General features: G+C 39.1%; 1 protein-coding gene across 1 annotated transcript in view; it reads left to right on the top strand.

Annotated features, from left to right (window-relative positions):
• LOC124798157 (serine/threonine-protein phosphatase 6 regulatory ankyrin repeat subunit C-like) overlaps positions 1-27,593 on the top strand; it is a 281,321-nt gene that overhangs the window by 194,320 nt on the left and 59,408 nt on the right. Inside the window, exons 11-12 of the mRNA XM_047261442.1 lie at positions 4,648-4,740; positions 24,636-24,755. Coding sequence (XP_047117398.1) covers positions 4,648-4,740; positions 24,636-24,755 — 213 coding nt within the window. The remainder of the gene's footprint in view (positions 1-4,647; positions 4,741-24,635; positions 24,756-27,593) is intronic.

Raw genomic sequence — 27,593 nt, 5'->3', positions numbered from 1 at the left:
ATAATGAAAGGAGAAAATATAAAAATGCAGTAAATGAAGTAGGCAAAAAGGAATACAAATATCTGAAAAATGAGATCAACAGGAAGGGCAAAAGGGCCAAGCAGGACTGGCAAGAGGACAAATATAAGGATGTAGAAGCATGTATCACCAGAGGTAACATAGATACTGCCTACAGGAAAATTAAAGAGACCTTTGGAGAAAAGCAAACCACCTGTACGAATATCAAGATTTCAAATGGAAAACCAGTCCTAAGCAGAGAAGGTAAAGCAGAAAGGTGGAAGGAGTATTAGAGGGTTTATGCAAGGGTGATGTACTTAAGGGCAATATTATGGAAATGGAAGAGGGCGTAGATGAAAATGAGGTGGGAATATGATACTGCATGAAAAATCTGAAAGAGCACAGAAAGACCTAAGTTGAAACGAGGTCCCGGGAGTAGACAACATTCCATTAAAACTACTGATAACTTTGGGAGAGCCAGCCATGGCAAAACTCTTCCATCTGGTGAGCAAGTTATTTGAGACAGGTGAAATACCCTCAGACTTCAAGAAGAATATAATAATTCCAATCCCAAAGAAAGTAGGTGCTGTCAGGTGTGAAAATTACCAAACTATCAATTTAATAAGTCACAGTTGCAAAATACTAACGCGAATTCTTTACAGACGAATGGAAAAACTGGTAGATGCTAACCTCGGGGAAGATCTGTTTGGATTCTGTAGAAATGTTGGAATGTGTGAGGCAATATTGACCCAATGACTTATCTTAGAAAATAGGTTAAGGAAAGGCAAACCCACAATTCTAGCATTTATGGACTTAGAGAAATCTTTTGACAATGTTGACTGGAATACTCTGTTTCAAAATCTGAATGTGGCAGGGGTAAAATACAGGGAGCAAAAGGCTATTTACAATTTGTACAGAAACCAGATGGCAGTTATAAGAGTGGAGGGGCATGAAATGGAAGCAGTGGTTGAGAAGGGAGTGAGACAGGATTGTAGCCAATCTCCGATGTTGTTCAGTCTGTGTATTGAGCAAGCAGTAAAAGAAACAAAAGAAAAATTTGAAATAGGAATGAAAGTCCAGGGAGAAGAAATAAAAACTTTGAGGTTTGCCAATGAAAATGCAATTTTTGAAGAGACAGCAAAGGACCTGGAAGAGCAGCTGAACGTAATGTTCAGTTTTGAAAGGAGCATATAACATGAACATCAACAAAAGCAAAACAAGGGTGATGGAATGTAGTCAGATCAAATCAGGTAATATTGAGGGAATTACATTAGGAAATGAGACACTTAAAGAAGTAAAAGAGTTTTGCTATTTGGGAAGCAAAATAACTGATGATGGTTGAAGTAGAGATGATAGAAAATGTAGACAAGCCATGGCAAGGAAAGCATTTCTGAAGAAGAGAAATTTGCTAACATCAAATATAGATTTAAGTGTCAGGAAGTCTTTTCTGAAAATATTTGTATGGAGAGTAGCCATGTATGGAAGTAAAACATGGATGATGACTAGTTTGGACAAGAAGAGAATAGAAGCTTTTGAATTGCTGAAGATTAAATGGTTTGATCACATAACTAATGAGGGGGTACTGAATAGATTTGGGAAGAAGAGGAATTTTTGGCACAACTTGACTAGAAGAAGGTATCATTTGTTAGGACACCGTCTGAGGACATCAAGGGATCACAAATTTAGTACTGGAGGGATGTGTGAAGGATAAAAATCACAGAGGGAGACCAAGATATGAGTACAGTAAGCAGATTCAGAAGGATGTAGGTTGCAGTAGTTATTCAGAGATGAACAGGCTTGCTCAGAATAGAGCAGCAAAGAGAGCTTCATCAAACCAGTCTGTGGACTGAAGAGTACAACAGCAATTCTGTTAGAAGCTCAATCTTAAGTTTTGTAAGCAATGTACTCTACATATGCTACAGTTTTGTTTATAAGTCCTAGATAATTTCCCATAGATTCAGAATTCTTCAGTTTTAGTGAATATAGTTTCCATCTCAGTTATGTAGTGTGAAATATGCCGTCGTTTGGAGCATACTGTTTTCTAAGGTCTTCTCGTACTGTTTTTGGGTTTGTCAAATTTTAGTATATGCTATTACTGTTCATTACAATTGGAGAGTACAATTTTTGTTTGTGCCTTACCTCTTTATTAGCAAATGATGCATCTCCATCAGGAAACATCATGACAGGCTTGATTACAGTCCACAAATCAGAATCTGTTAAAATCATTTTCATTTGGTTTGACAAGGAAGTATAATTCACTCAGTTTAGTTTCTCAGTGCTGTATGTGTTCTCCATCATATCTGTAAATTTCATTAATTGTCTTACTGTTGTTAAGAGAACATCTTTTCCTTTCTTTGAGATTCTTTTCCTTTCTTTGAGATTCATGAACACAGCACGGTGTCAGTTAATGTTTTCCAAGTGCGTTGCACCAAAAATATACAGTTATTATTGGCAAATGTTTTCCTTTGTCACACATACAAGTTGTAGATTAGCTAACTGACACTAATACAGTTTTCTGGTTTCCTTATTAGCATGCTTGGACCCATAACCATTGTTGGAGTGGAATAAAATTGTTGTATCAAACACATTAATATGTATTTAAAAACACAGATGATGTGACTTACCGAACAAAAGTGCTGGCAGGTCGATAGACACACAAACAAACACAAACATACACATGAAATTCAAGCTTTCGCAACAAACTGTTGCCTCATCAGGAAAGAGGGAAGGAGAGGGAAAGACAAAAGGATGTGGGTTTTAAGGGAGAGGGTAAGGAGTCATTCCAATCTCGGAAGCGGAAAGACTTACCTTAGGGGGAAAAAAGGACAGGTATACACTCGCACACACACACACACACATATCCATCCCCACATACACAGACACAAGCAGCAATATCCATTGCTTCAGTTTCCTAAGAATTAGTGAGTTATTATAATTTTTAATTGGTGGATTATTTATCTTTTTTTTTTTTTTGTTGCAAATTACTGACTAAATGCTTAATTTTTTTTCAATCTTTCATTTTTTGATCATTAATAATATGTTCATTTTTATAGACTATAGTTGGTTTTTACATTTTCTTGTGTTGTCATTTAATTTCAGGATTAATGTTTTGTCATAAGAAATGAATATTTTAGGCTGAAAATATTAATGCACATTATAAAATTCCAGAGTTGTATTTCATTTCTGGAGGTGTGTAGGGCTAAATACAAGAATTGTACAAGAGAGAGAGAGAGACACACACACACAAACACAAACACATACATATTGTCTTACCTGACTATGTCATCTGGTGCTGCAGCTGAATAGTTGGAGGTTAGGGTTTTGTTGGATGGAGAGAGTAAGTGTAGAAAGGTGGCAGCACTGCGGTGGGAACAGTGGAGGAAAGAGGAGCTAATAGCTGGAATGCAGAGACTGCAAGGCATATGATAGAAATGTGGCACTGGTGATCTAGCTCACTCTGGCACTACATGAGTGTATTATATGATGAAGTGGAGGAGTAGTTAGTGAGGAGGTGCAGGAGGGAGATACAGAACTTGGAAGACAGGGAATGCAGAAAGAAAGATGTCAGTGTAGATTAATAGGGTGAAATAGGAAACATGGGGACAGAAATGGAATTGGTTGTGGGACGGGCTAGTCAAGACTGGGATAGGAGGATTACAGGATCAAAAGAATGTTTCAAAGGTAATCCCATCTATGTAATATAGAGAAGCTGGTGTATGGGAGAGGTCAGGAATGAGGATCAAAGATCCAGATGGTGTGCATTGCTAAATAGCTGTGGGTACTGAGCATGTTATGCTCAGCAGCACACTCTGCTACTGAATGGTGAACTTTGCTTTTGGCACAGTCTGGCCGTATCCATTCTTTCAACTAGATGGCTGGTTGGTGGTGATGCCTATTTATAAAGCTGCTCAAAAGTTACAGCAGGGTTCATAAATGTTGTGACTTCTTTCACAGGTATCCTTGCCTCTGATAGTGTAAGATACACCTGTGACAAAATTGGAATAGTATTTGCTGGACAGCGAACAGGACAAATCTTTTTCTTAGATGTTACACAGGGATGTAACCCATGTGGATATTTTTGAGATTGGTTGGGTAGCAGAATACAACTTTGGATGACAGGGGATGGAGAGAATATTGTAGGAATGATGATCATTTCCATACATAATGCTAAATAGTTGGTATTCAGGTGCAGGATTTGGTTAAGATGTTTGAATGTGAAGTGAAAAAGGGGGGGCGGGAGGGGGTGCTCTTTTATAGCTGGTTCATGGAGGGTGATTTTAGGATTAAGAGGATGTGTGGATGTACCCCTCTGACCACTCCATACTGTCAGTTAGCTCCAAGTAAGAACATTGTCTGAGAGCTCAACTATGTTTTAAGCTCAGTTCAGCACTTCAGCTCTACAGTGAGTAACTACCTTTACTCTTTAAATTAGATGTATTCCATACAAGACTTACCAGAATCATAACAACGTTTAAAATACTCATCCAGTTTTGTTCAATATGGTGCATGAACATAAGTTATTGTCAATTATAGCACAGTTTGTTCTTATGATTCCACATCCACAAATGTAGATGTATCTCTCTTTTGAATCTATCACTTATGTACAAGAATGCTTTATCCTGTGTGATCTGTCAAAGTATCCATCTGTAGGCGCTGGACCTTTTGCTGAAGGCTGGTGCTGATCGAAATGCAGTGGATAACTGTGGTGTGACAGCTCTTCACTTGGCTGCCAACTGTCGGAAGGTAAATCCAGTTAATCAGGCATTCTTGTCTTTCAAAGCAGTATGATACTATTGTTCTCATACAGTGCATATAACAATTATTGCTATAGTTACTGAAGTGATGTGAGAATGTTTTGTAATCAAAAAAGGACTATTTTTTCTGTAGATAAATTAGAACTTGAATTTCTGTTCAGCTGTTTCTCTACTGGACTTGTTCTAGTCTCTGTTGACACCACCAACTTCTTACTCAGTTTATTTTTATTGTCTCCATTCCCCTCCGTACTTAATGGCAACCTTTTCCTCAGAATTGTAAATGAATTAATCTCATGTATGGAAGTACTGGAACTCTTGACTTTTGAATCCACGTATTTTATATATCATAGTTCATGATTATTATGGTGAGAGCCTCTTTTTATCAGTGTTACAGACAACACATTTTGTTGTTAGTGATTAAATACTTGCTGAGTACTCAGTTTTGCCCGGGTATGTACTCATTCCAGTTTTCTATTATTGCGTCTCCTCCTTGCCCCTCCTTCTGTCCAGCTCCTCCACTCCCAAGTTTCTGTCCATTTCCTCCTGTCCCCACCTCTGTCCATCTCCTTACACCCTTCTCTCTCAGTCCAGCTCCTTGTCCTCCCACTCTCTGTCCATCTCCTTCTCCACCCTCTCTCTGTCCATTGAAATGATTAAACTGCTTGGATACAATGACGAAAAAGACATTAAGGAAGAATTGTGCCTGAAGTAAAAAAAGTGTGGACTATCTCATTCTGAGTTGGTTTACATTTTTTTACTTACGTGCACAATTCTTCCTTAATGTCTTTTTGTCATTGTTTCTAAGCAGTTTAATTGTTTCAGATCAGTTTGCATTAACCTTGATCTGCATACTGTCATTACTATTATAATTATTGTCATTAGAATAATTAATACTGTGAGTATTTTGTGTTTTGAATTATTTTTGTTTTTTGTGTAGCCCCCTTTCAGCTCTGTGACCAACACTGGAGGGTGTAATGAGGTCACTTTTAGTTTGTTTGTGGTGTCATGTTTGTATGTGGTTCCCGTTGCTCTTCCACTACCCGAATATCATTTGTCTGGTGGGATGGCCAACTGGCATGGTTCTGATGTGGGTGATTACTGTGATTTCGATTTATTCCAGGAGGTGGTCCATCTTTTGTTGCCACCAGCCTGGTTGGTTACTATGCCAGTAATTTCCATTTAAATAACAATAATAATTCACATTCTTGTTTTTATTGTGTTTGTATCTCTGCTGGAAGTTATTTTCACTCCTACACCTCTTATTATTGTTGTAGTATTGATTACGATTACAGTTAAAGTTAGAAAAATGTCCATTGTCATTCGCCCTGTTATTATTGCATGGTCTATGACCATTACAGTTCCAATCCCAAAGAAAGCAGGTGTTGACAGATGTGAAAATTACCGAACTATCAGTTTAATAAGTCACAGCTGCAAAATACTAATGTGAACTCTTTCCAGATGAATGAAAAAACTGGTAGAAGCCGACCTTGGGGAAGATCAGTTTGGATTCCGTAGAGATACGGGAACACGTGAGGCAATACTGACCCTACGACTTATCTTAGAAAATAGATTAAGGAAAGGCAAACCTACATTTCTAGCATTTGCAAACTTAGAGAAAGCTTTTGACAATGTTGATTCGAATACTCTCTTTCAAATTCTGAAGGTGGCAGGGGTAAAATACAGGGAGCAAAAAGCTATTTACAATTTTTGCAGAAACCAGATGGCACTTATAAGAGTCGAGGGGTATGAAAGGGAAGCAGTGGTTGGGAAGGGAGTGAGACAGGGTTGTAGCCTCTCCCCGATGTTATTCAATCTGTATATTGAGCAAGCAGTAAAGGAAACAAAAGAAAAATTCGGAGTAGGTATTAAAATCCATGGAGAAGAAATAAAACTTTGAGGTTTACCAATGACATTGTAAGTCTGTCAGAGACAGCAAAGGACTTGGAAGAGCAGTTGAACGGAATGGACAGTGTCTTGAAAGGAGGAAATAAGATGAACATCAACAAAAGCAATATGAGAATAACGGAATGTAGTCGAATTAAGTCAGGTGATGCTGAGGGAATTAGATTAGTAAATGAGACACTTAAAGTAGTAAAGGAGTTTTGCTATTTAGGGAGCAAAATAACTGATGAAGGTCAAAGTAGAGAGGATATAAAATGTAGACTGGCAATGGCAAGGAAAACGTTTCTGAAGAAGAGAAATTTGTTAACATCGAGTATAGATTTAAGTGTCAGGAAGTCGTTTCGGAAAGTATTTGTATGGAGTGTAGCCATGTATGGAAGTGACACATGGATGATAAATAGTTTGGACAAGAAGAGAATAGAAGCTTTCGAAATGTGGTGCTACAGAAGAATGCTGAAGATTAGATTGGTAGATCACATAACTAATGAGGAGGTGTTGAATAGGATTGGGGAGAAGAGAAGTTTGTGGCACAACTTGACTAGAAGAAGGGATCGGTTGGTAGGACATGTTCTGAGGCACCAAGGGATCACCAACTTAGTATTGGAGGGCAGCGTGGAGGGTAAAAATCATAGAGGGAGACCAAGAGATGAATACACCAAGCAGTTTCAGAAGGATGTAGGTTGCAGTGGGTACTGGGAGATGAAGAACCTTGCGCAGGATAGAGTAGCATGGAGAGCTGCATCAAACCAGTCTCAGGACTGAAGACCACAACAACAACAACAACAACATTGGTGGGTGACGAACTTCATAGCACTTGAAAGAAGCACCTCACACTCCAACCATGTGTGCATGCCGCCAGTGGCTCCAGTCTGACTCCACATGATGGGAGGGAGGGGTTGCTTGCTGCTCCACGCCAACCGACTGACTGGGCTGCTGGTCCATCCACGACTGCTGCTCTGTCAGTATTGCACTGCTGGGGCGTCTCCCACTCACTGACTTTCTTCGGACAGACAACATCCCAGAGACACTGACTCAGTCCCAACCATGTAGAGGGAACACAACCGACATCTTTGCACAGGAAGGAACCGACCAAAATACACATTGTCCATGAGATGACTGACTGAACGACCAACCAATGGTCGTCCTGACTGGTACTGGCTGTGCGGACCTCACTGGGGCTCCATGCCCGACTGCAGTGGTGCTGCATCGCGACCGCCCTGCTGAACCTTCACCCGCTGAACTGACGACATCATGGAGACACTGGCTTGGACCCAACCATGCAAAGGGAACACAACCAATGTCTCTGCACAGGCAGGAACCAACCCAAATACACATCGTCGATAAGATGACCGACCAAACAACCAACCAACAGTCATCCCCACTGGAAATGGCTGTGCCGACCTCACTGGGGTTCCATGCCCGACTGTACTGCTGGTTCCACTCCAACTCAATGTCTGCCAGGTCTTCCTTGACACACCACGACCGGGAAGTCATAGCTGTGATTACAGCACATTTATATACAAGTGGCTCTTCATCACTACCTGCTCTAGTGTGAGGCAAAACTGGAGTACCATCTAGCTTAAACAGTTTGATCTCCTCCACTTCTTTTACTTGAATTCCTCCATTACTATTTCCATGTCCATTCTGGCTATTCTCTACCCAACCATTCCTTGAGTTTCTACTGTAATTAATCCTGTTCATCATTTTTACCTGAAATTATCGCCCTGATTCATTATGGTCATCAAAACTCCTCCTACGATCTTCCACCGAGGACATCACCCTCTCCACTTGATCAGCAAAATTCAAGAAATCACTAATATTACCACTAGGGGCAGGTACTAGCAATTCTCTATCTTTCTGAGGCAACTTAGTTTCTAAACCCATAATTATTGATTCACTACCTAGCTCTTTGTCCATATATCTCAGTTTGTTTATCCAAAGCTGACAGAAACCTTTCACAATACCCTTCCTAGAGTCAAATCTCTCTCCTCCCCAAAATTCACTCAAAATTCTCTGCTGCTTCTCTTTGGACCAATATTCTTCTAGAAATGCTTTCTCAAAGCTTTGCCATGAAGTACAGCTATCAACTACCTGAGTTGCCCATCCATAAGCAATCCCTTTCAAAAAAACCTCTCACAAATGACATTTTCTCTTTGTCATTCCATGTTTCAGGCAAATCATTAAATTCCCTAATGAAATCCAGTGGATAAACTTCCTTATATGGTTCAAAATTATTAAATTTCTTGTAACTAACAAATGAAGGACTTTTTAGTACACTACATACTCTATGCTTTAGATTTTGTACCTCTACCATCTTTTTCTCTATTTCAGATAATTTTGAATCTACATTTTTATTTACTTTTACCAGTTTTTTCTCTACCACTACTGCACATGTGGTTTCCACCTCTGTTTCAAAAGGATTTTTAATTTGATTGATTTGGTTCTCAAGTTTAACTCTATTTTCAGCACAAAATTTTCTGGCTGCTTTGACTTCATCTTTACGTTGTTTTTCAGAAGCCTCCACTCTCCTACTACAGTTATCACAAAGTTCTATTTCCCTCTTATACATATTTACTACTCATAAATGTTAATTTCTCATTAGTATTCTGCTCTACTTTCTTTATCTTCTCATCACAATCTTTAACTGGCACCTGAACCTTCTTATTTAATTCTGAGAGGTTAGAGCTGACCACCTTAATCTCCTTTTTAATTTATTTCTTCAGTTCATCCTTCAAGTTAACCATGTCAGTTCTAATGCTGTCAGTTTTCTTTTTCCACCCTGCTAATGTCTTTTTTCATACTAATAATGTCTTCTTTTGTACACATACTACTCACAATTTGCCTCAACATTGCTTCCAGTTTTCCGTCTACCATAAACTGTTGCCCTCACTGACTTTCGCTACTAACTTCATCCCCCTTAAACTTAATGATTTCATCCACTTCAATATTGTTTTTGTCCATTTTGCTCACATCACCATACAATATAGATGACATTTTTATCATTCCATCTATAATAGGACTTAATTCCCATCATTCAAAGTTACATTCATGTCTGATTTAAAGCCACTATTGTTTACAGAACCAGTTCCATTTAGTTCTTTCTGTTCATTTAAAAACTTAACCTCTACAGGTTTGTTCTCAGTCACACTGTCTTGTTCTCTAAAGCCACTCATTATGTACCACTTAATATAAAATGGCTTTTGCTATGAAATTATCTCATTCTTATTCACTCTTCCTCTTCTTCTTCTGCTGCTGCTGCTGTGGTTGTCATCTCGATTCGTCGTCAGCACAGCTGCTGCAGGTACAAGTTGTAATTTTCTCGGGGAGACATCTTGTTTATGCCAGTTGGCTGTGCTGATTGGCTGCTCCTATACTCAGTGGCTGCTTCCATAGAACCCGCTCACTGATTGGCTGCTGTCCTAATGTGGCTTGAAATCCAAGTGGTGATTGGATGTTGCATTTCCTTCAAATCATTGCACTGTAAACCACTCTTGGGTTCACTGGTTCAAACTTTGTGAGTCTTAGTTTACTGTGCCCTCATACAATATTCCTCACCCACAAGGCACCATGTGTTACGTTTGCCTGCTACATTTCTTTGTTGATTGTCCTCAGTGTCGACATACTGCATTGCGATACTGGCTGAAAAATGGAGGGTAGAAGTCCACCAGTGACTGCTATAGATGATGTAGCTGACAGGTGCACAGTTGCAGTTCATAGTTCTTTACTCTCACTGTTCACAACCCCTCTCCCAATATTACACAGTTATATGTCCAGTTAATTATTGACAAATTTTGATAAGCCTCATTAATAGTTTGCAGGCATATGTCAGCATACTGCTACAATAGTTTACTACTGAACACCTGTGAGCAGTAAAACCTAACCACACAGTTCACAGTCTTTCAAATAAATTGAACAGACACTGTCATTCTTTTAACACAAGGCCTATTTGTGATACATTTATTTCACAGTTAAGTTGAAGCTTTGTTGTTGTTTTAACCAACACGATTTCTTCTCTGAAAATCGACCATGGACTGACTGTCTCAGGATGAAAAAGTGGCCCTTAAATATCATCACAATAATAGGTACCGAAACCATACATTGTTCAATGTTTAATTTACAGAAATTAAAATAAAAACATACCTCATTCAATTAACTGAATACATAAAAAAATTCCTTCTTTTTAACAGTTTCTCCTGCCATGAGGGTTATGCTGAATTATTTGTTTGATCATGAAATTAACAGATATAGTTATGCAAACAATACTTTTGACAAAACCAGTAATTACTTTGGAATTAATTAAGGGCTGTCTTTGCTAACACATTTTCAAATAGAGCCAAATAAATACTTAAAGAATGCCAGTGTTCCATCTTCCAAATGTTTATAATTAGAACAGAATTTATATTTGCTTATAACTCAACCATAGAATTTGAATTACACTGATTTCACCCTATAACAAAAGATACTAACAAGGAATAGTCAAAATAAATTAGAAAATCAATTACATACATAAAACTAAGCACAAAATTAGATCTGGTGCCATATTCTTTAAAACTGAGGGCCAACCTTTCTCTTTTATGAACATGCAGATTATACTCACAAATGGTAATAGTAATTAGCCAAGAATAAAAAAAATGAATTTTAAGGAGTCAGATGGCAAAACAAGAGAGGAATTAAAAAGATCCCAGCTTGCTTCATCACAAGGTCATTGTTGAACTTAGACAACACACACACACACACACACACACACACACACACACACACACACACACACACACACACACACATGACGATGACGACAGTCTCTGGTAGCTGAAATGAGATTGTGAGCAACAGCGCATAATGGGAGAGGCAACTGTCTGGGAGTAAGGAGGAAGATGGGCCACAGAGGGGGAGGGATGACAGGGTAGTGGAGGGGGACAGTAAAGTGATGGTGCAGCTGTGGGAGTGTGAACAGGGATGAGGTGGAGAGAGGGTCGGGCAGCTAGGTGCAGTCGGGAGGTTAGATGAGGGTGGGGGGGATTAGCAGAAAAGGAGTGAAGTAAAAAGACTGAGTGCACTGGTGGAATAGAGAACTGTGTAGTGCTGGAAGGGGAACAGGGAAGGGTCTAGATGACTAAGGACAATGACTAATGAAGACTGAGGCCAGGAATATTATGGGAATGTAGGATATAATGCAGGGAGAGTTATCACATGTGCAACTCAGAAGAGCTAAGTAGAATATTTTACATTTTGTTAAGATTTAAATGATCAATTAATTTTGGATAATTTTTTATAATGGAAGAAGATAAATAAGGGTGATATAAAAATTATGGGTCCACAAACATAAAAATAAACCAGTGGATTGACAATGAGAAAAAATGCATTATCAGTATTAGAAAATATTAAAAGGGCAAAAGATGTATCATGTTGTATGATTCATTACAGCTGTATTCACATCTACTACTCTCCAGACTCACTCATGTGTAATCATCTTAAAGCATTCACCAGCAAAAGACCCCCAAAACATCCTCTCCATGCTCTCAGTGAGACCCATGACCAGCTGCTCTAATCAGAGTCCATATACTGACAACCACATTTCATTACAAACAGCCATTTATGCTTAATATTTTAGCACACACTATTCAAGACCCTTACTTTATTTACTCCTGCCATTTCCACACTGTATTACTCAAATGATATATTTTATAATACTACTATCCACTTTTTATACAATAAACATGTAATCAGATCTCATCATAACCACCAATGTAGAATTCTAACTGTTTCTCAGCAGATGATTTGTGTTGGCACATAGCATTAATATTTATGTTTTTTGTTTAAAACAAACTTAGTTTATGCTGATGTTGATGTATGTATTATTTTTCAAGTCTCATACATTCACAGTTGTTATTTTAATAGCATTGGCAATATATTACAGTGAATTTTCAGGACTGGCACTGCCATCCAGAAAGTAGGAGTTGTAGATCTTGCACCAATAGGTGGCAAGAGCTACATATCTGATGAGTCAGCATGCAGAGTGGCACTCAACTGGGAGGATGTGTTGTGTGTCCACAGTGATTTCCGTAATACTCTGTGTTTGGTGTGTAGCAATTTTATGATGGATTTGCGAACAGAACAGTGTGTGTGTATCAAATTCTATGCAAATCTCGGGAAAAGTGCTACAGAGACCTTGCAATGATTCAACAAGTGTTTGGGGGACAGAGCATGACCCAGAGATAAAGCAACAATCATCCCAGTGAAAGAGCCCGGGCTCTCCAAGACCCAAAAAAGTGAGACCGGTGAAGAGCAAAGTCAAGAGCATGATCATCATTTTCTTTGATATCAGGGGAATTGTGCACAAAGAATACATTTCACCCAACCAAACAGTGAATTCCATATACTACTGTGACATTTTGCGATGGTTCCGTGAAAATTTGTGGCGACAACGGCCCGAACTTTCTCATCAAGGGAACTGGCTGCTGCATCATGACAACACGCCCTGTCATACATCCTTGCTTATCAGGACCTTTTTGGCAAAAAAACAACATGGCGGTTTTACCCCACCCACTGCACTCACCAGATTTGGCACTTTTCGACTCCGCTCAGTTCCCAAAACTGAAACTCAAGTTGAAAGGCTGTTGGTTTGACACTCTAGAGAGGATTAAAGAAGCATCACTGGTGGTGATAAACACCCTCAAAGAACAGTACTTCCAGAAAACGTTTGACCAGTGGCAGAAGCACTGGGACTGGTGTGTACATGTGGATCAAAACTACTTCAACTGTGTCCAAAGGTAAGGTTTTCAACAGATGGCAGCACCAGTCCTGAAAATTTTTGGTAGCACCTCGTATGCTGATAATCCAAAACATTATGACTATTGACCACCTCAATCACGGATGCTGCCTGGTGGTGTTGTGAACACGTGATGTGGTAACAAAAGTATATAAATGGATCAGGCATGGGCAGTCGATCACCCTAGTGACGATATAGGTTGCAAAGTGGAAAATCCATGGAGATAAGTGACTTTGACAAAGGCAGATTATTGTTACACAGTGCCTGTGAATGATATCTCAAAAACAGTGAAGCTGGTCAAATGTTAATGTGCTACTGTCCTGAGCACCTACGGAAAGAGAGAGAAGGACAGTGAAGATATCACTAGGCACTGACTGATTGGTTATCCATGACTCTTCACAGAACGTGGGGTTTGGAAACTTGTAAAGTAGGATAGGTGGTGATCTGTGGCATCTCTGCCAAGTGAGCACAATGCTGGTGCACACAAAAGTGTTTTGGAGCACACCATTCATCATACATTGTTGAACATGGAGCTCCGCAGCAGATCACCTCCCCGATGTGTTCACGTGTTGTGACTCAGTTACATCAATTATGATTGCAGTGGGCACATGACAATCAGAATTCGACTGTAGATCAGTGGAAATGTGTCGGCTCTTCGGGTGAATGAGATCTTTGCTACACTAAGTCAATCGTTGTCTCCACAAATACCATCATCGAGTTGAACAATGGCTTGAAATGAGCAATGCACCACAGAAGCAGACAGATGGGAGCAGTATTATGCTATGGGAGTCATTCTGCTCCACTTACATGGGACCTATGGTAGTAATCAGAGAAATGCTGACAGCTGTGAACCACCTGCAGCCCTCCATGCTTGACGTCTTGCCCGATGGCGAAATCATCTTTCACAAGTATAACTGTTCAGGTCTTGGAGCCAGAACCATACTACAGTGCTTTGAGGAGCTTTATAATGAACTCATGTTGATGCCTCAAAGACAAAATTCACCTGATGGAAATCCTGTGGAACCCACCTCGTTTCCTATCGGGTGCCATCACTGCATACACAAATCAGTGGCCCATTATTTATGCAAATTGCATGACCTGTGTGTAGATAGCTAAAGTCACATACATCCCCAAACCGACCAACAGACTGTCAGATCCCTGATACACAGAAGCAGTGATATATTTCATTCCAAAGATGGGCAAACAATCTATTAAGCAGGTGGTTTTGGCTCATCAGCATATGGGACAGTACTGTACCTATACCATAGGGGGATCTATCAGGCTAGGGGTGCTTGCTATCAAGTGTGGTACCTACTTGTGGTAATCTTTCAAAGTCTGAAAGCTTGCTGACATCAAGTTGATCAGTCAAAATGTACTCCTTGGAGTCGAAGCTGGTTTATTGGATAAGAGATTTTAGCTACATCTGCAGTGAAGTGGTCATAATAGTTGACCTTACACAGAATTCTTATAGATATTTTACTTTGATGGGTGGCTGCATGCAGTCTGATCACTGTGAAATAATTTTTCATTTGTCCAAGTGCATTACGCTGGATAGTGTGAACCCCAAATATGTGAAGGATGGTTACCTGAAAGAAAACTTGTGCAGGTTGCATTTGAGTCCTTTTGTCACCAGACTCCGCAAAAAGAGTTTGAGGTTGTGAAGGTGGCCATGTGGAGTCTCACCTGAACCAAGATATCTTCATGACGTGCAGCACAGCTTGGAATGCCTTGAAGTAATTGGTCCATAAAATGTGTAACCAAGATCTCGTTGTGGTAAGCAACACACTTGATAATACCGTGTAGTAATTGATGTACAAAATTATGGAAAATGGTAGGGGCTGGTGAGATTCCAAAACTGACTGTAATAGTAGAGGCCATATAGTGTCTTGAGCATGAGGGAAGGCAGGTGATGATGTGTCTCAGGGAATTTGAAAATATTCCTCTAGGAGCTTGATTTTACTGAATAAGGTGCCACAGTCTAATTTTGCAAAAAGTCCTTCTCGGTTCCACTTCAGCTTGTACATTTATCATCTCATAAAATGGAATGAACTTCTAAGGATTGGAGTAAGGAAGGCAAATTGTTGGCTTCAATTTATTGGGAGAGAAAGAACACTTGTGCAACCCATTCTTAACTGCTTGAGATTCTGGGATCTCCACTAGGTCAGCTTAATTTAAGACATTGAAGCAACTTAGAAGCATGGTGCTAGATTTACTACCAGTAGATTCAGTTAACATGCGAGTCTTATGGAGATGCTTTGTGAACTTGAATGAGAGTCCCTGGAAGGAAGATGATGTTCTTTTTGTGAAACACTTTTGACAAAGATTCAAGACAGGTATTTGCATCAGACTGCAGAATTACTACTGCCACCATTGTACATTTCATATAGTGCCTGCAAAGACAAGATGAGAGAAATTGGGGCTTGTACTTAGACATATGAACAGTTGTTTTTCTCTTCCTCCATTTGTGGGTGGAATAGGGAAGGAAATGACTAGTAGTGGCACATGATACCCTTGGGCATACACCATATGGTGGCTTGTGGAGTATGTAGATGAAAGTCATCATTAATCCTCATTGTACCTGTGGGCTTGGATATTGTTACCAGTGTAAAGGCCCACTGACAATGCGGTATAGCCAGTAACACATTTTCATTAGTGAGTCTGTCTAGTTCTGTTTTGAGGGCATCCTTTAGAGCCAGTGGCACCAGATGAGATTTGAAGAAACACAGGGCAGCCATGGTCTTAAGGGTGATTTGAGGTACGAAAACAGTTGTATTCCCTAAACCAGGTACGAACATTTGAACATATCTAACTCACAAAGCCTTTATGGAGGTGCAATGTCCTTCTATGACATGACATGACAAATAGATAACAGACATGAGGTGGTTTGTTTTGGTTCTGAGTAGCAGCTTGTCTGTTTGCCACAGTACTGCTACAGGCCTGTAGGCAGCTCTGGTTTATATCGGAAGGCTGGGTAGGCATGGAACCTGTGAAAGACTGCTGCAGGTTGCACACCTGGGGCTGTCAAACTTGCTGAGATCTGAATGTGACATCATGCAGGCTGTTGTGCTCAGCACAATGGGTAGCCGGGATCGTACACACCTGCACATGCACAGCATAAACCACAAAACTTACAACAGAGTTTGATACACAAACTTTGAGAGCTCAGCAAGACATTTCTTGTGATAGATGGATTGACTGTGTGCATTAGATTTCCTGTGCACATTAATGTATCTAATTTGTTATTGAGTTAAGAAAGAATTTTTAATGAACTCTATCTTTAATAGCAGACTTACTAAATGAGCTATAGCAAAGTTTGACATATCATATGAAGGCCCTCATGGAGACAATTCAGAGAGCTATTTACATATTTATATGTACTTAATTAGCCAATGAGAGATGACTGAGTCAAATGTTTAATTAAAGTCAGTATAAGTAAGTGTATAAGACAGCTACACAGTCAACATGGCAGTGTACAGTGGATAAAGTAAGCACACATCATAAACAACATCTGCATTATAAGTTTTCTGTGTTTAATTGCCAATTTTAATTAATTAGAATTTTCCATAGTTTTGCCCATAATGTGGTATTAAATATACATAAATTTGGATAGCAGCAATGTAAAAAAAAGCAGGTGATTTGCTACAAGACTTATGTGCCATTTCTGTATATATTGTAAATGTTTGATGCACAGTTAACAAAAAATAAACATTGTTGTCATGATATGAAATGTGTAATCACTTTAATTAACATTATTGGTGTACAACTTAACCAAAAATGTATTGTAATATATTATTTTAACCAGCATTTTAGTGTGTACTTCTGTCACCTCTAGCTCTAATGAGCATGTATAAATCAAAAGTTATATTTCGGACTGGTGAAATCTCCTACTAGCTGAATGACATAAATTCATGGAATTTATGGAGTTCAGTTCACTTATACGGTCACATGAACTTAGAATAATTACGTCAAGCATCAATTGGATATGTGTCCTCATGAGTAGAGCCAGTCAGAATGAAGAATAATTTCGTAATGAGTTGGACTCTGACTGTTCAGTATGAACCCCGAAATATCTTGTGTATGTTGACTAATAAATTTGTTCAGTGTCAGTTGCACTTATGTTCTTGCAAGTAGCCCTGGTTTGGTCTTAGAGCACTGTCCTCTGGTGAAATAGTTTTGCAGTGTAATTGGATTTTATCAAAGTTTATAGTCAGTCTCTAAATTCTATATGGGGCCTCAAATCACTTATAAATCTAATTAACACAAGAATTAGGTTCCAAGAGTCTGCTGTTTATTTTGTGGGGGAGTGAATAAGAAGAGACTATTTTGAACTTTAAAGTCATTGTTGGGAAACATTATTTACATGTTGCACCTGTTGTTGAATGTAACAGACATTTTATTCTGATTATGTGTATCAGGTGAAATTAATTTAATTTTTTTGTTAATAAAGCAACCTCTGTGACCACAAAATCTACTATGCAGAGACAAATCAAAGGCTTCAACCAATGGTAACGTGCATGTAATATTATCATACTGTTGCACTTCAAATTACGTGGCATGTACTGTTTCATGAACTGTAAATCCAAAATTATGGAAAGAGTCTACCCCTGAAACATTGTCCACTTTGGAGTCAGTAACCACAAAGATATTTACTAGATGAGTGACTTCATTGTAAATGAGTAAGACTGAAAGTTTTCCTAACAAGTGCACATTATATAGTCCATAGGCCCAAAGATTAGTCTTGACTGCTTGCAAGGGCAGCTACCCTAAACTTAAGTAAGTAACTGGTTTAGCATGCAAATAGAAGCACTGTTGTCAAGGGGTACTTTCAGTGAGTATTTGCTTATGAAGTACATTTGCTGGGCTGCATTCTCAGAAGTTTGCATTTCTGTAGTTTTATCACTCACTGGGTTCCCTTGCATGGGCTGGGGCACATTTGCAGTGGATCTGCTAAAACATACATGCTTTAAGAATTCCCTTTTGTATTTGTGGTACATTTCAAGCCTATGAGAGCACATAATGCATGTGTGCTGAAGGAAGCCAGGAAATGGTGCAGGCGCTGACGTGGCCCATCACTGCTGGTGTAGTTGTTGACAGGGTTGTCTGGCTTGTGGAGAAAGTGAGGGCTCTGCCAGAGGTGGCACTGTGTCCACATAACTGGTGTCAGAGAATCATTGCTGCAATGTCTTCTTCCATTGTAAGAAAAATCTGGCTATGTAGGGTGTTTCATAGGCTTGAGTTACTCACATTACTTCCAACAGAAAATGATCCATTTTCCTCACTGTATGGTTTCTTGCTTTTGAGTTGGGAATAAGACATACTATAATATCCCTGATTGGAAAGTCGCCTAGATCTGCACACAAAAACATTCAAAATTGCAATTCTGCAAGCTGTAAAATACAACTGCATTTGTTGGTGGCTATGCATCCCACACTTCACATTGTGGAAAAGCCATAAACACAGGTGGCATGGAAGACATACCTGTTGCATTTGCTAACACTTGCTGTCTGTAATATTGCTGCCACTAGCTCTTGATAGCTCCAAATAGTTTGTGTTAGTAGCTGTTGTAGCTGCTCCGTGGCTGAAGACCCACACTCATGCCTAGTCACAAAATGTTCAAAGTCCAATTTGCATGTGTCAAAAATCACTTCTGTAAAGACAATCTACCCACAAAACTAACAGGGACTTGCTCTGGTTTATACAACAAATTGTGATCCATTACAGAATGTTCCCCAAAGCAGTGCTATCTTTAAGTAAGAAGTCCAACAAGTTACTAGTACAACCAGTAGAGTCTGAAAAAGAGCAAACACCTGTAAACCAAGTCCTGAGTGAGAACCAATCTATTAAATTTACTGGCATGCAATTCCATTGTGAAAACGCTGATATAGGATCACATCTGTCTAAGACTGGCTCATATGCAGGATTCTGGAAGGTGTGGCCATATCAGATGGCACTCCTGATGGCAAACACCATCTAGCTAGTGGTGCCACAGCAGTCAACAGTAATTCTGCATCAGCTACTTGGTGACCATACTGAGGTCAGGTGGCCCTATATATCATCATGAAGCTACCACTGCAGCATTTGTACATGTAATAGTAATTTATGCTCTTCAGAAACAATGCAAAGTGTTTGACGAAATTAGCTAAATCATGAGAAGTAAAGCTGCGAGAATGGGGCGTGAGTCATGCTTGGGTACCTCAGATGGTAGAACACTTGCCTGCGAAAGACAAAGGTCCTGAGTTCGAGTCTCAGTCCGGCACACAGTTTTCATCTGCCAGGAAGTTTCATATCAGTGCACACTCTGCTGCAGAGTGAAAATCTCATTCTGGAAACATCCCCTAGGCTGTGGCTAAGCCATGTCTCCGCAATATCCTTTCTTTCAGGAGTGCTAGTTCTGCAAGGTTCGCAGGAGAGCTTCTGTTAAGTTTGGAAGGTAGGAGACGAGGTACTGGCAGAAGTAAAGCTGTGAGGACAGGGCGTGAGTCGTGCTTGGGTAGCTCAGATGGTAGAGCACTTGCCCGCGAAAGGCAAAGGTCCCGAGTTCGAGTCTCAGTCCAGCACACTGTTTTATTCTGCCAGGAAGTTTCAGCTAAATCAGGAGTCACCAAATGTGAGGATCTTATATCTGAAAGTATGAAAGTATTGGACAGTGCATTCTCTCGGTTCAGGTTGCAGAATGTGTGGACCAGGGGTGGCAGGATAATCATAAAGACAGCTGTGCAAAAGCACTCTATGAGCAATAACATAGAATTTATAAGCCTAAGCTGTGAGAGCCCAAAATGATATTTGTAAAGAAACATTTTATTTTGTAGTAGTTTCTTTGAAAATAGTTTCCAAATACCATCATTTGTTTGTGTAGGATTACTTTTAGTGCTAGCTATAATTCTTTGTTCAGTTTTCATTTTCTACACCAATACAGTCATTATTTCACTATTACTTCATATTCTCACAGAGTTTTGATTCAGATGATTAATTTACTGCCAAATTATAATTTTATTCATTAGTAACATAACCTTAAATATTCTGTTTCTCGACTGCTCTTACTGTTTCCTTTTACATTATTATTTTATTTTTGTTTTAGTATAATATGTTGCTTTAACTGTTTCCTTGTACATTATTATTTTCAGCATAATCACTTTTTATTGCAATTTGTCATACTGCCATAAACTGCTAATCTTGCTGCCATGTTCTATTGATCTCCAGAAAAATTAAGGAGCTTCAACCTTCACACTGTGTGTCAGTCAAGCTTACCTGACCTTCAAACTTCCTCTTCCGTTGACCTCTTTCTCACATTTACAACCTGCCTGTTTACAGTTCCCTATGCCCTGCCCCCCTCCATTCTGCAAGGTGCTGAGCTATGACTGACTCTGGGACAGCCATTCTCTTTACGTGCTGGTTGATAGTGGAAACAACCCGTGATAGCTGTACACTACAGCTTGTTATCACAAAAGTGCAGCCCTTACCAGCCCACCTGTTGGAGTTGCACTGCATGTTTCAGGAACTCACCTTTCATGTCATACTCCTGTCAGAAACATGGCTGAACCAAGTATCCAGTCCAATTCCATGAGCCTCGATGGTTAAATTTTTCTGAGACATGACAGATGTAACAGATGACGGGGTGGAGTGGCAGCATATATAAGTAAAAGTTTGCTCCCCAAGGCAGTGCTCACATCTAAACATGAGGACAAACAGCCCAAATACGTGTCATTGAAATTAAACTGCTCAACAGACAGTGTCTCATATGTGTAGTACACAATATGTCTAAAGCTGGACTGCTCCCTACCTTTGACTCTGCTCTATCAAGTGCTGCTCCTTCGTATGAACATGTAATTGTAACCGAAAATATCAACATATATCTTCTAAACAACAGCTTTACACTCTCTTACATTCCTGCTCAAACCTTACTCTGATTCCGCTTGAGCCCACTCACTGTGCAGCAAACACTCATATGTTGATTGCTGTATTTGCAACCAGGAATCTGACTAGTATAATTTGCATTGATCAGATTTCTGCACCTGGTTTGTCTGCTCATGATGTAATATTCATGACATACTCATTGCAAAAGAGATGAATACACTAAGCAGATTCAGAAGGATGTAGGTTGCAGTAGGTACTGGGAGATGAAGAAGCTTGCACAGGACAGAGTAGCATGGAGAGCTGCATCAAACCAGTCTCAGGACTGAAGACCACAACAACAACAACTCATTGCAATGGTCAAATAACAAACCACAAGTTGGACTTTTAGCGATTTTAAGCTCATGAATATGTCTGAGCTTACAGCTGACACTCATGATATTTCTTTGCATACAACAGCAGGAAATAACTTTGACATAAATAATGTATATCTACATTCAATAAGAGACTCAGTAATTTATATGATAAACATGCCCCTCTAAAATTAGTAAGAGGAATGAGAAAATCTGCACCATGTCTTACAGACCAGCTCAAACTCCTTATGAATATCATAGATGCAGCACACAGGACATGACACAAATGGCACCTGACATCTCACCTACAAGCAACTACACACCTGAGATATTCAATCTGTGAGGACTGCAACGCTCAGGTATGGTCACTCTCGAACTGAGGACTTCCACAAGCCGGCTGTCCCATGGAAAAATCTGCAAGGCCTATGAATAAGCAAGGCCAAATCTGCGACTATTGAAGATCTAAATGAATATTGCACCACACCAATATCTTTACTTGACCATCACACAAGGATGCAAACTGTTGATTCCCTTTATGTATAAGTGGTTGGTACAAATGAAAACTTTTCTGTAGCTGGTAAGCCCTAACACAGTCAGGAAGTCAATTGCCCAAATTCATTTGTGAGCTGCGGGACATGATAATGCTACAGTGCAAATGATGAATTTTTTCTGTGATCTACTGCATAAAATAACAGTCATTTTTAACCTTCGGTGCAGATGCACATTTCATTTGAGCTCCAGTGAGAATCTAAAATATTAACGAGCATGGAGGACATGGACAGTAACTGCAGATAGGTGGCACTGGGTAGGGAGGTGAGTCACCCAGGAAGCATACCAAGATAGTCTGATCATTTGAGATAAACTCCGTGTCTGGATGGCATAGTGGTTAATGCAACTGCCTAGTAAGCCCAATAAGCCAGTCTGGCACACAGTTTCATTCATTGCCACTGATTCCATGCAAAAACCTGATGCAGCTGATATTGTCAGTTCCTTCCCTTCCCTTTCCTTCCCTTTTCTTATCCTCCTCATTCAATTACATAATTGCTAATTATTTAATGTCAAATAAGCTTTTAGATGAATACCAGTATGGTTTCCAGCAAAATCACTACACAACAGCTGCTCTTATCAAAGTGACTGATGAACTGAAATGGGCTATGTGCTTTTTGGATTTCAGCAAAGCTTTTGAAGCTGTCGACTTGGACATTCTACCTGCTATCTCGTAAGTCAGAATTTTTCTGCAGGTGCTGTACAGAAGATTCTACTCATACATTACATCTCACCAATAGTGTATATTGACTGGAACAAAAAGATTGCAATGGAGGGATGTAGTACCAGGGGTCTACAAGGAACAGAAGGATCAGTATTTAGCCCATTAATCTTCTCATTATAATATATTATGTAAATGATGTGTCAACTATTTTCTCCCACTACAAATATTGCCTATAAGCTGATGACCTTTAGTTATATTTAAGTGCAAGTCCAACAAATCTGTTCACAGACATCCAATGTGTAAATTCTGATTTACTTGTCCTATCAGAATGTGCGAAGAATGTTGGTTTGAAACTCAAAGCATGTAAAATGCAAGCAATCTTAGTCACTCACAGTGGACTTATTGCCCCTCAGATCAGAGAATCCCGTCCTCTGTTAATCCTAAATAGCACAGGAATAACATTTTCTTCTTCTTGGGGATAATTCTGGACCATCACTTATACCGGTCTGAACACACAACTTCAGTCTGTAAGAAGCTGTCAGTGTCACTTCCCTCATTATAGAAATATAAAAAAAGTATTTCCTTTTGAGCTTATAAAGAAATGCCGATTCCCAATACTTGACTATGGTGATACTATTCTGTAATGACTCTTGTATGAAAGCTCATGCAGTCTGGAAGTGGTAATGAATGCTTGTATACAATACATATGTGATGTGTGCTTTTTCAGCCATATCACTCTACTAACAGTTATCATGGCTGAATGCCAATAAGCGAAGAGACTATCAAACTCAGTGTTTTCTCAACCATTGCACCCCCTCTTTCATCTTCAACTCTTACACTACTATCTGAACAGCATAGCAGAAATACTTGTTCTCAACAAAGTAAAATCCTCTCTGTATCATCACATAATGCTGACATGTTCTCTAAACCATTTTCTGTGTTATGAACACAGCTTTGTAATAATCTTCATCAACATATCAGAGAAATCAAATTCCTTCCTAACTTCAAAAGACAGCTAATTGTCCACCTTCAGTCACAATAGCTGTCTGTCCGATAGTCTACATAGCTCACTTTTGTCAGTGTGCTCGCTGTCAACTTTTCTCTACCCCTTAACAGCAGAGCTCTCTGTTTATATCCTTTTCTTCCCTAACAGCCACTGTCACAATCATTTCAATCTTCTTTTCTTTCTTTATCCCCTCCACTTCCGGTAGTAGTAAACATGGCTTCAAATGTGCTAAACTAAGCTATATCATTATAAATCCCATTTATGTTACTATTATTATTATTATTATTATTGTTATTATTGTTATTGTAAATGTTTTTTATTACTTTTGGCACATGTTGTTCCTGGCCAAATGCAAGAGAGTGCCTTAAGGCCCTAATCTGGCCAGGCTAAATAAGCAATAAATAAATAAATGTAATAATCTGTAATAATCGGTATTGGAATCTAAGGTGGTAAAAAAAAGGTAATGTTGAGCATACTACTACTTGTAAAGTTCATTACCACTACTGGATTCTTACTGTTGTAAGCTTTACTGTTTATGGATTGATATTTATGTTCCATGTATTGACTCATTCCACATCCAAGCAACTTCCCCAGACATGTAGGTATGCAGAACAAGGTATGCAGACCCTGTACAGTTTCTACACTTTCTTTATTATTTGGCAACATGTTTCAAGAGAGAAAGAGAGAGACAGACAGAGAGAGAGAGAGAGAGAGAGAGAGAGAGAGAGAGAGAGAGAAATTCATTATCACTCAAGACCCAAGAAAATTATATATATTTATTGTTTCATTGCAGGTACCACCTCAAGTCATAGCATTTGCTAAAGAACAGATTGAACAGGGTATGAGACTAGACATCATGGATCATCAGGGCAGGACACCTCTTCATTATGCTGCACTGACTGGAAATCACAGAGTACAATATTTTAATTTTTCACTAATTCTATTCATTTATTGGCTTGATCATAGAGTATAACATGGTTTAAAGAACTTAATGTTTAATTATGCTATCATTTTAATGTTTAGATACATTAAATATATCATGCAATTACTGAACATAATTTGAAATGATGAAGAGAAACTGGAGAACACAAATATTTGTTACTGGGATTTTGAATTTTTATTGGCTGTTTTCTGCATGGTAAAAGATTTTGCATAACAGAACACCCATCTGTTTGGTGTGAATCTTGTGTAATAGATGTGGCTGCATAAAATGTAAGTAATGGATTCATCTTGCCACAATGAATGGCTCGGGCAATGTGTTGCCTCTCAAACAGCATTTTAGATGTGTAGAACACAGGGTATCTGCCCAAGAATGTATAATATGAAGGAAAGGGGAGGATGGATTTAGTGTGCTGAAACACAATGATTGTTAATGTATATCACAATTTTGTGCTTGCACACTTTCTATGAAACACAATTAAATAAAGGTAGAAAGAAATAGAAATAGAAATTGCCATCTACAGAATACAATAACCTCATCATTTGGAGAACTATAAAAGGTGATAATCACTGCTACATAAAGAGTTTACTGTGTCACATCAGTGATATTTAATTTAGGATTGTGTATTTACAATTTTAATTGGCATCAAGTGTAAGGGAAATCAGTATCATGAAAAGACAGGTCATATTTGCTGGGTTCTGTCTTTATTAATACATAACGAATACTGAATGAAACTATCACAAAACATAAACCACTGCAACTTCCAAATATTCATTTGTAATGCTCAGAAATTTGAGGGAAAAGTTAATTAAAAACCGGAAGATAACAAGTTATACAGTTCTTTGTGATGATGGGGAAGCAACTGGAAACTATACATTATCATTAAGTAACATCAACCTACATCCCTGCAGGTAGTGCTATGTTATAATATGAAATTGTCTGATGATATGTCACCAAGACACTGAATGAAACATGTTAGGTTAGACTGAACTTAGTACAGTTCAGGTTTCTGATACTGTTTTCTTGATCTCACACCCAGTTGCTCTGATTTAATTAGTGGCATGAAACAACAGTAATCTTAGCCCAATGTTGCCCACACCAAAATTGGGTTTACGGTACAGTTTTCATCTGTGTCATTCCAGTAAAGTCAGCCAGTGCCCTTAAATAGTTGTAGGAAATCCTTTACTAGGTCTTGATCACACACAGTTTCTGAGAAATTAATGGTCCCAAATGTTCTGTGTCATTTGGACTCTAGTGCTTCACATAGGATGATTAAACAGGGTGTGGTTTCATCTCCCACACCACATATTCTGGACTTGGGGGCTTCTTGCTCTATACCGACTATATGCAGGTGTTTCCTGAAGTTCCGTTTGTCAGTCATTAGTCCTGAGTTTAATCTGCTTCGTATTCAAACTCATGATTGCAGAAATTTTATTAAAATGTGGTTCTGGCATATTAGGCTGCCTTGTTTTTGTTTTGGGATTTCAGTCCAATATTCTATGTGCTGCCTCCTGATCCAGCTACAAAATTTTAGTTTTAACACAATCTTAGTGAAGGATAAGACAATTCCTAGTCCAACAAATGGAGTCATTGCTCCTGCGGGGGCGGGCCAGCCTATCAATTTGTTCATTACCACTAATTCCTGAGTGATAAGAAATGCACAGCGAATTTACCCAGTTGCTTTCCCCTAGCCTCACAAGGGATTCATGGCATTCTGCAACAACTCTGCCTAAAATACTATGGCCAGTTTCCTTAGAGATATTGTGCTCTTTATTCTAGGCTGCAGTCCAACACACTAGTCCCAGTATCTCCACCTGTATTCAGTCTAACAGTCTTTGTCTCTAACAGTATTTGTCTCCAGAATGGTAGTGTTGTTCATTCTTCTGCTGTTCCTTACTTCGGACTGTTACACTGAAAGCTGGAAGCTGTTGTATAATCAGCTGTCATTTTCCCAACCATTCCTAAGTTTACCACATTCATTATATTAGTGCAGGATGCTGGATATCCTAAAGGTTTCCCATTTTTAGACTGTATGCCCCTGATGTTGCCTCCCCTACATCCCAAAGATGTAATGGGGGTATGTCTAGCATGGTCTTCATCCAAGTAGTCTGTATGCTCCTAATTCCACTTATTATGACTGCAGAACCACAGGTTCTTCGTCGACTTTCAAGGGCAGCGTAGTCGATGGAGACTACAGAAGAATAGCCTCCCACAAGGAAGTGTTTTGACTCAAATTCTGTTTAATATATACATGAACAACCAACCTATAGCCCCAAACACCAGGAGCATCTTATATGCTGACAACCTCGCTCTTGCCACCCAGAGCACAGATTTTTAATCAGTGGAGAACAACCTCACAAATGCCCTTGAAGATTTATCCAGATACTACAACACAACCCAGCTTAAACCAAACCCTTCAAAGACCCAAGTGTGTGCTTTTCATTTGAGAAACAAGGAAGCCACTCACAAGTTGAAAATAGTATGGTCGGGGGTCAAACTGGAAGACTACGAGACTCCAAAATACCTAGGAGTGAAACTTGACAGATCTTCAAAGCACTTTCTGCCACCATTCTAATGATACTTGCAAATTTGCAAAGTATTACTATGATTAAATCAAGTGCATATCTTTGGTAAAAACAACCTCTAGTTCATAATGCTGTCATGAATTCATCCTATGGTCAAGCTTTGGTGGTGTTGATTACCATTTTCTCATTCATTATGGTGTCTTCTGCATTTTATCAGCTCAGCATTCTCTTAATCCACCTGCATTTAGCGCCATGCTCTTCTGCAGCTCTAACCATGAATTTGAAA

The sequence above is a fragment of the Schistocerca piceifrons genome, chromosome 1, assembly GCF_021461385.2.
Source record: "Schistocerca piceifrons isolate TAMUIC-IGC-003096 chromosome 1, iqSchPice1.1, whole genome shotgun sequence".
NCBI classification, from domain to species: domain Eukaryota; kingdom Metazoa; phylum Arthropoda; class Insecta; order Orthoptera; family Acrididae; genus Schistocerca; species Schistocerca piceifrons.
This window is presented reverse-complemented; position numbering and strand designations above follow the sequence as displayed.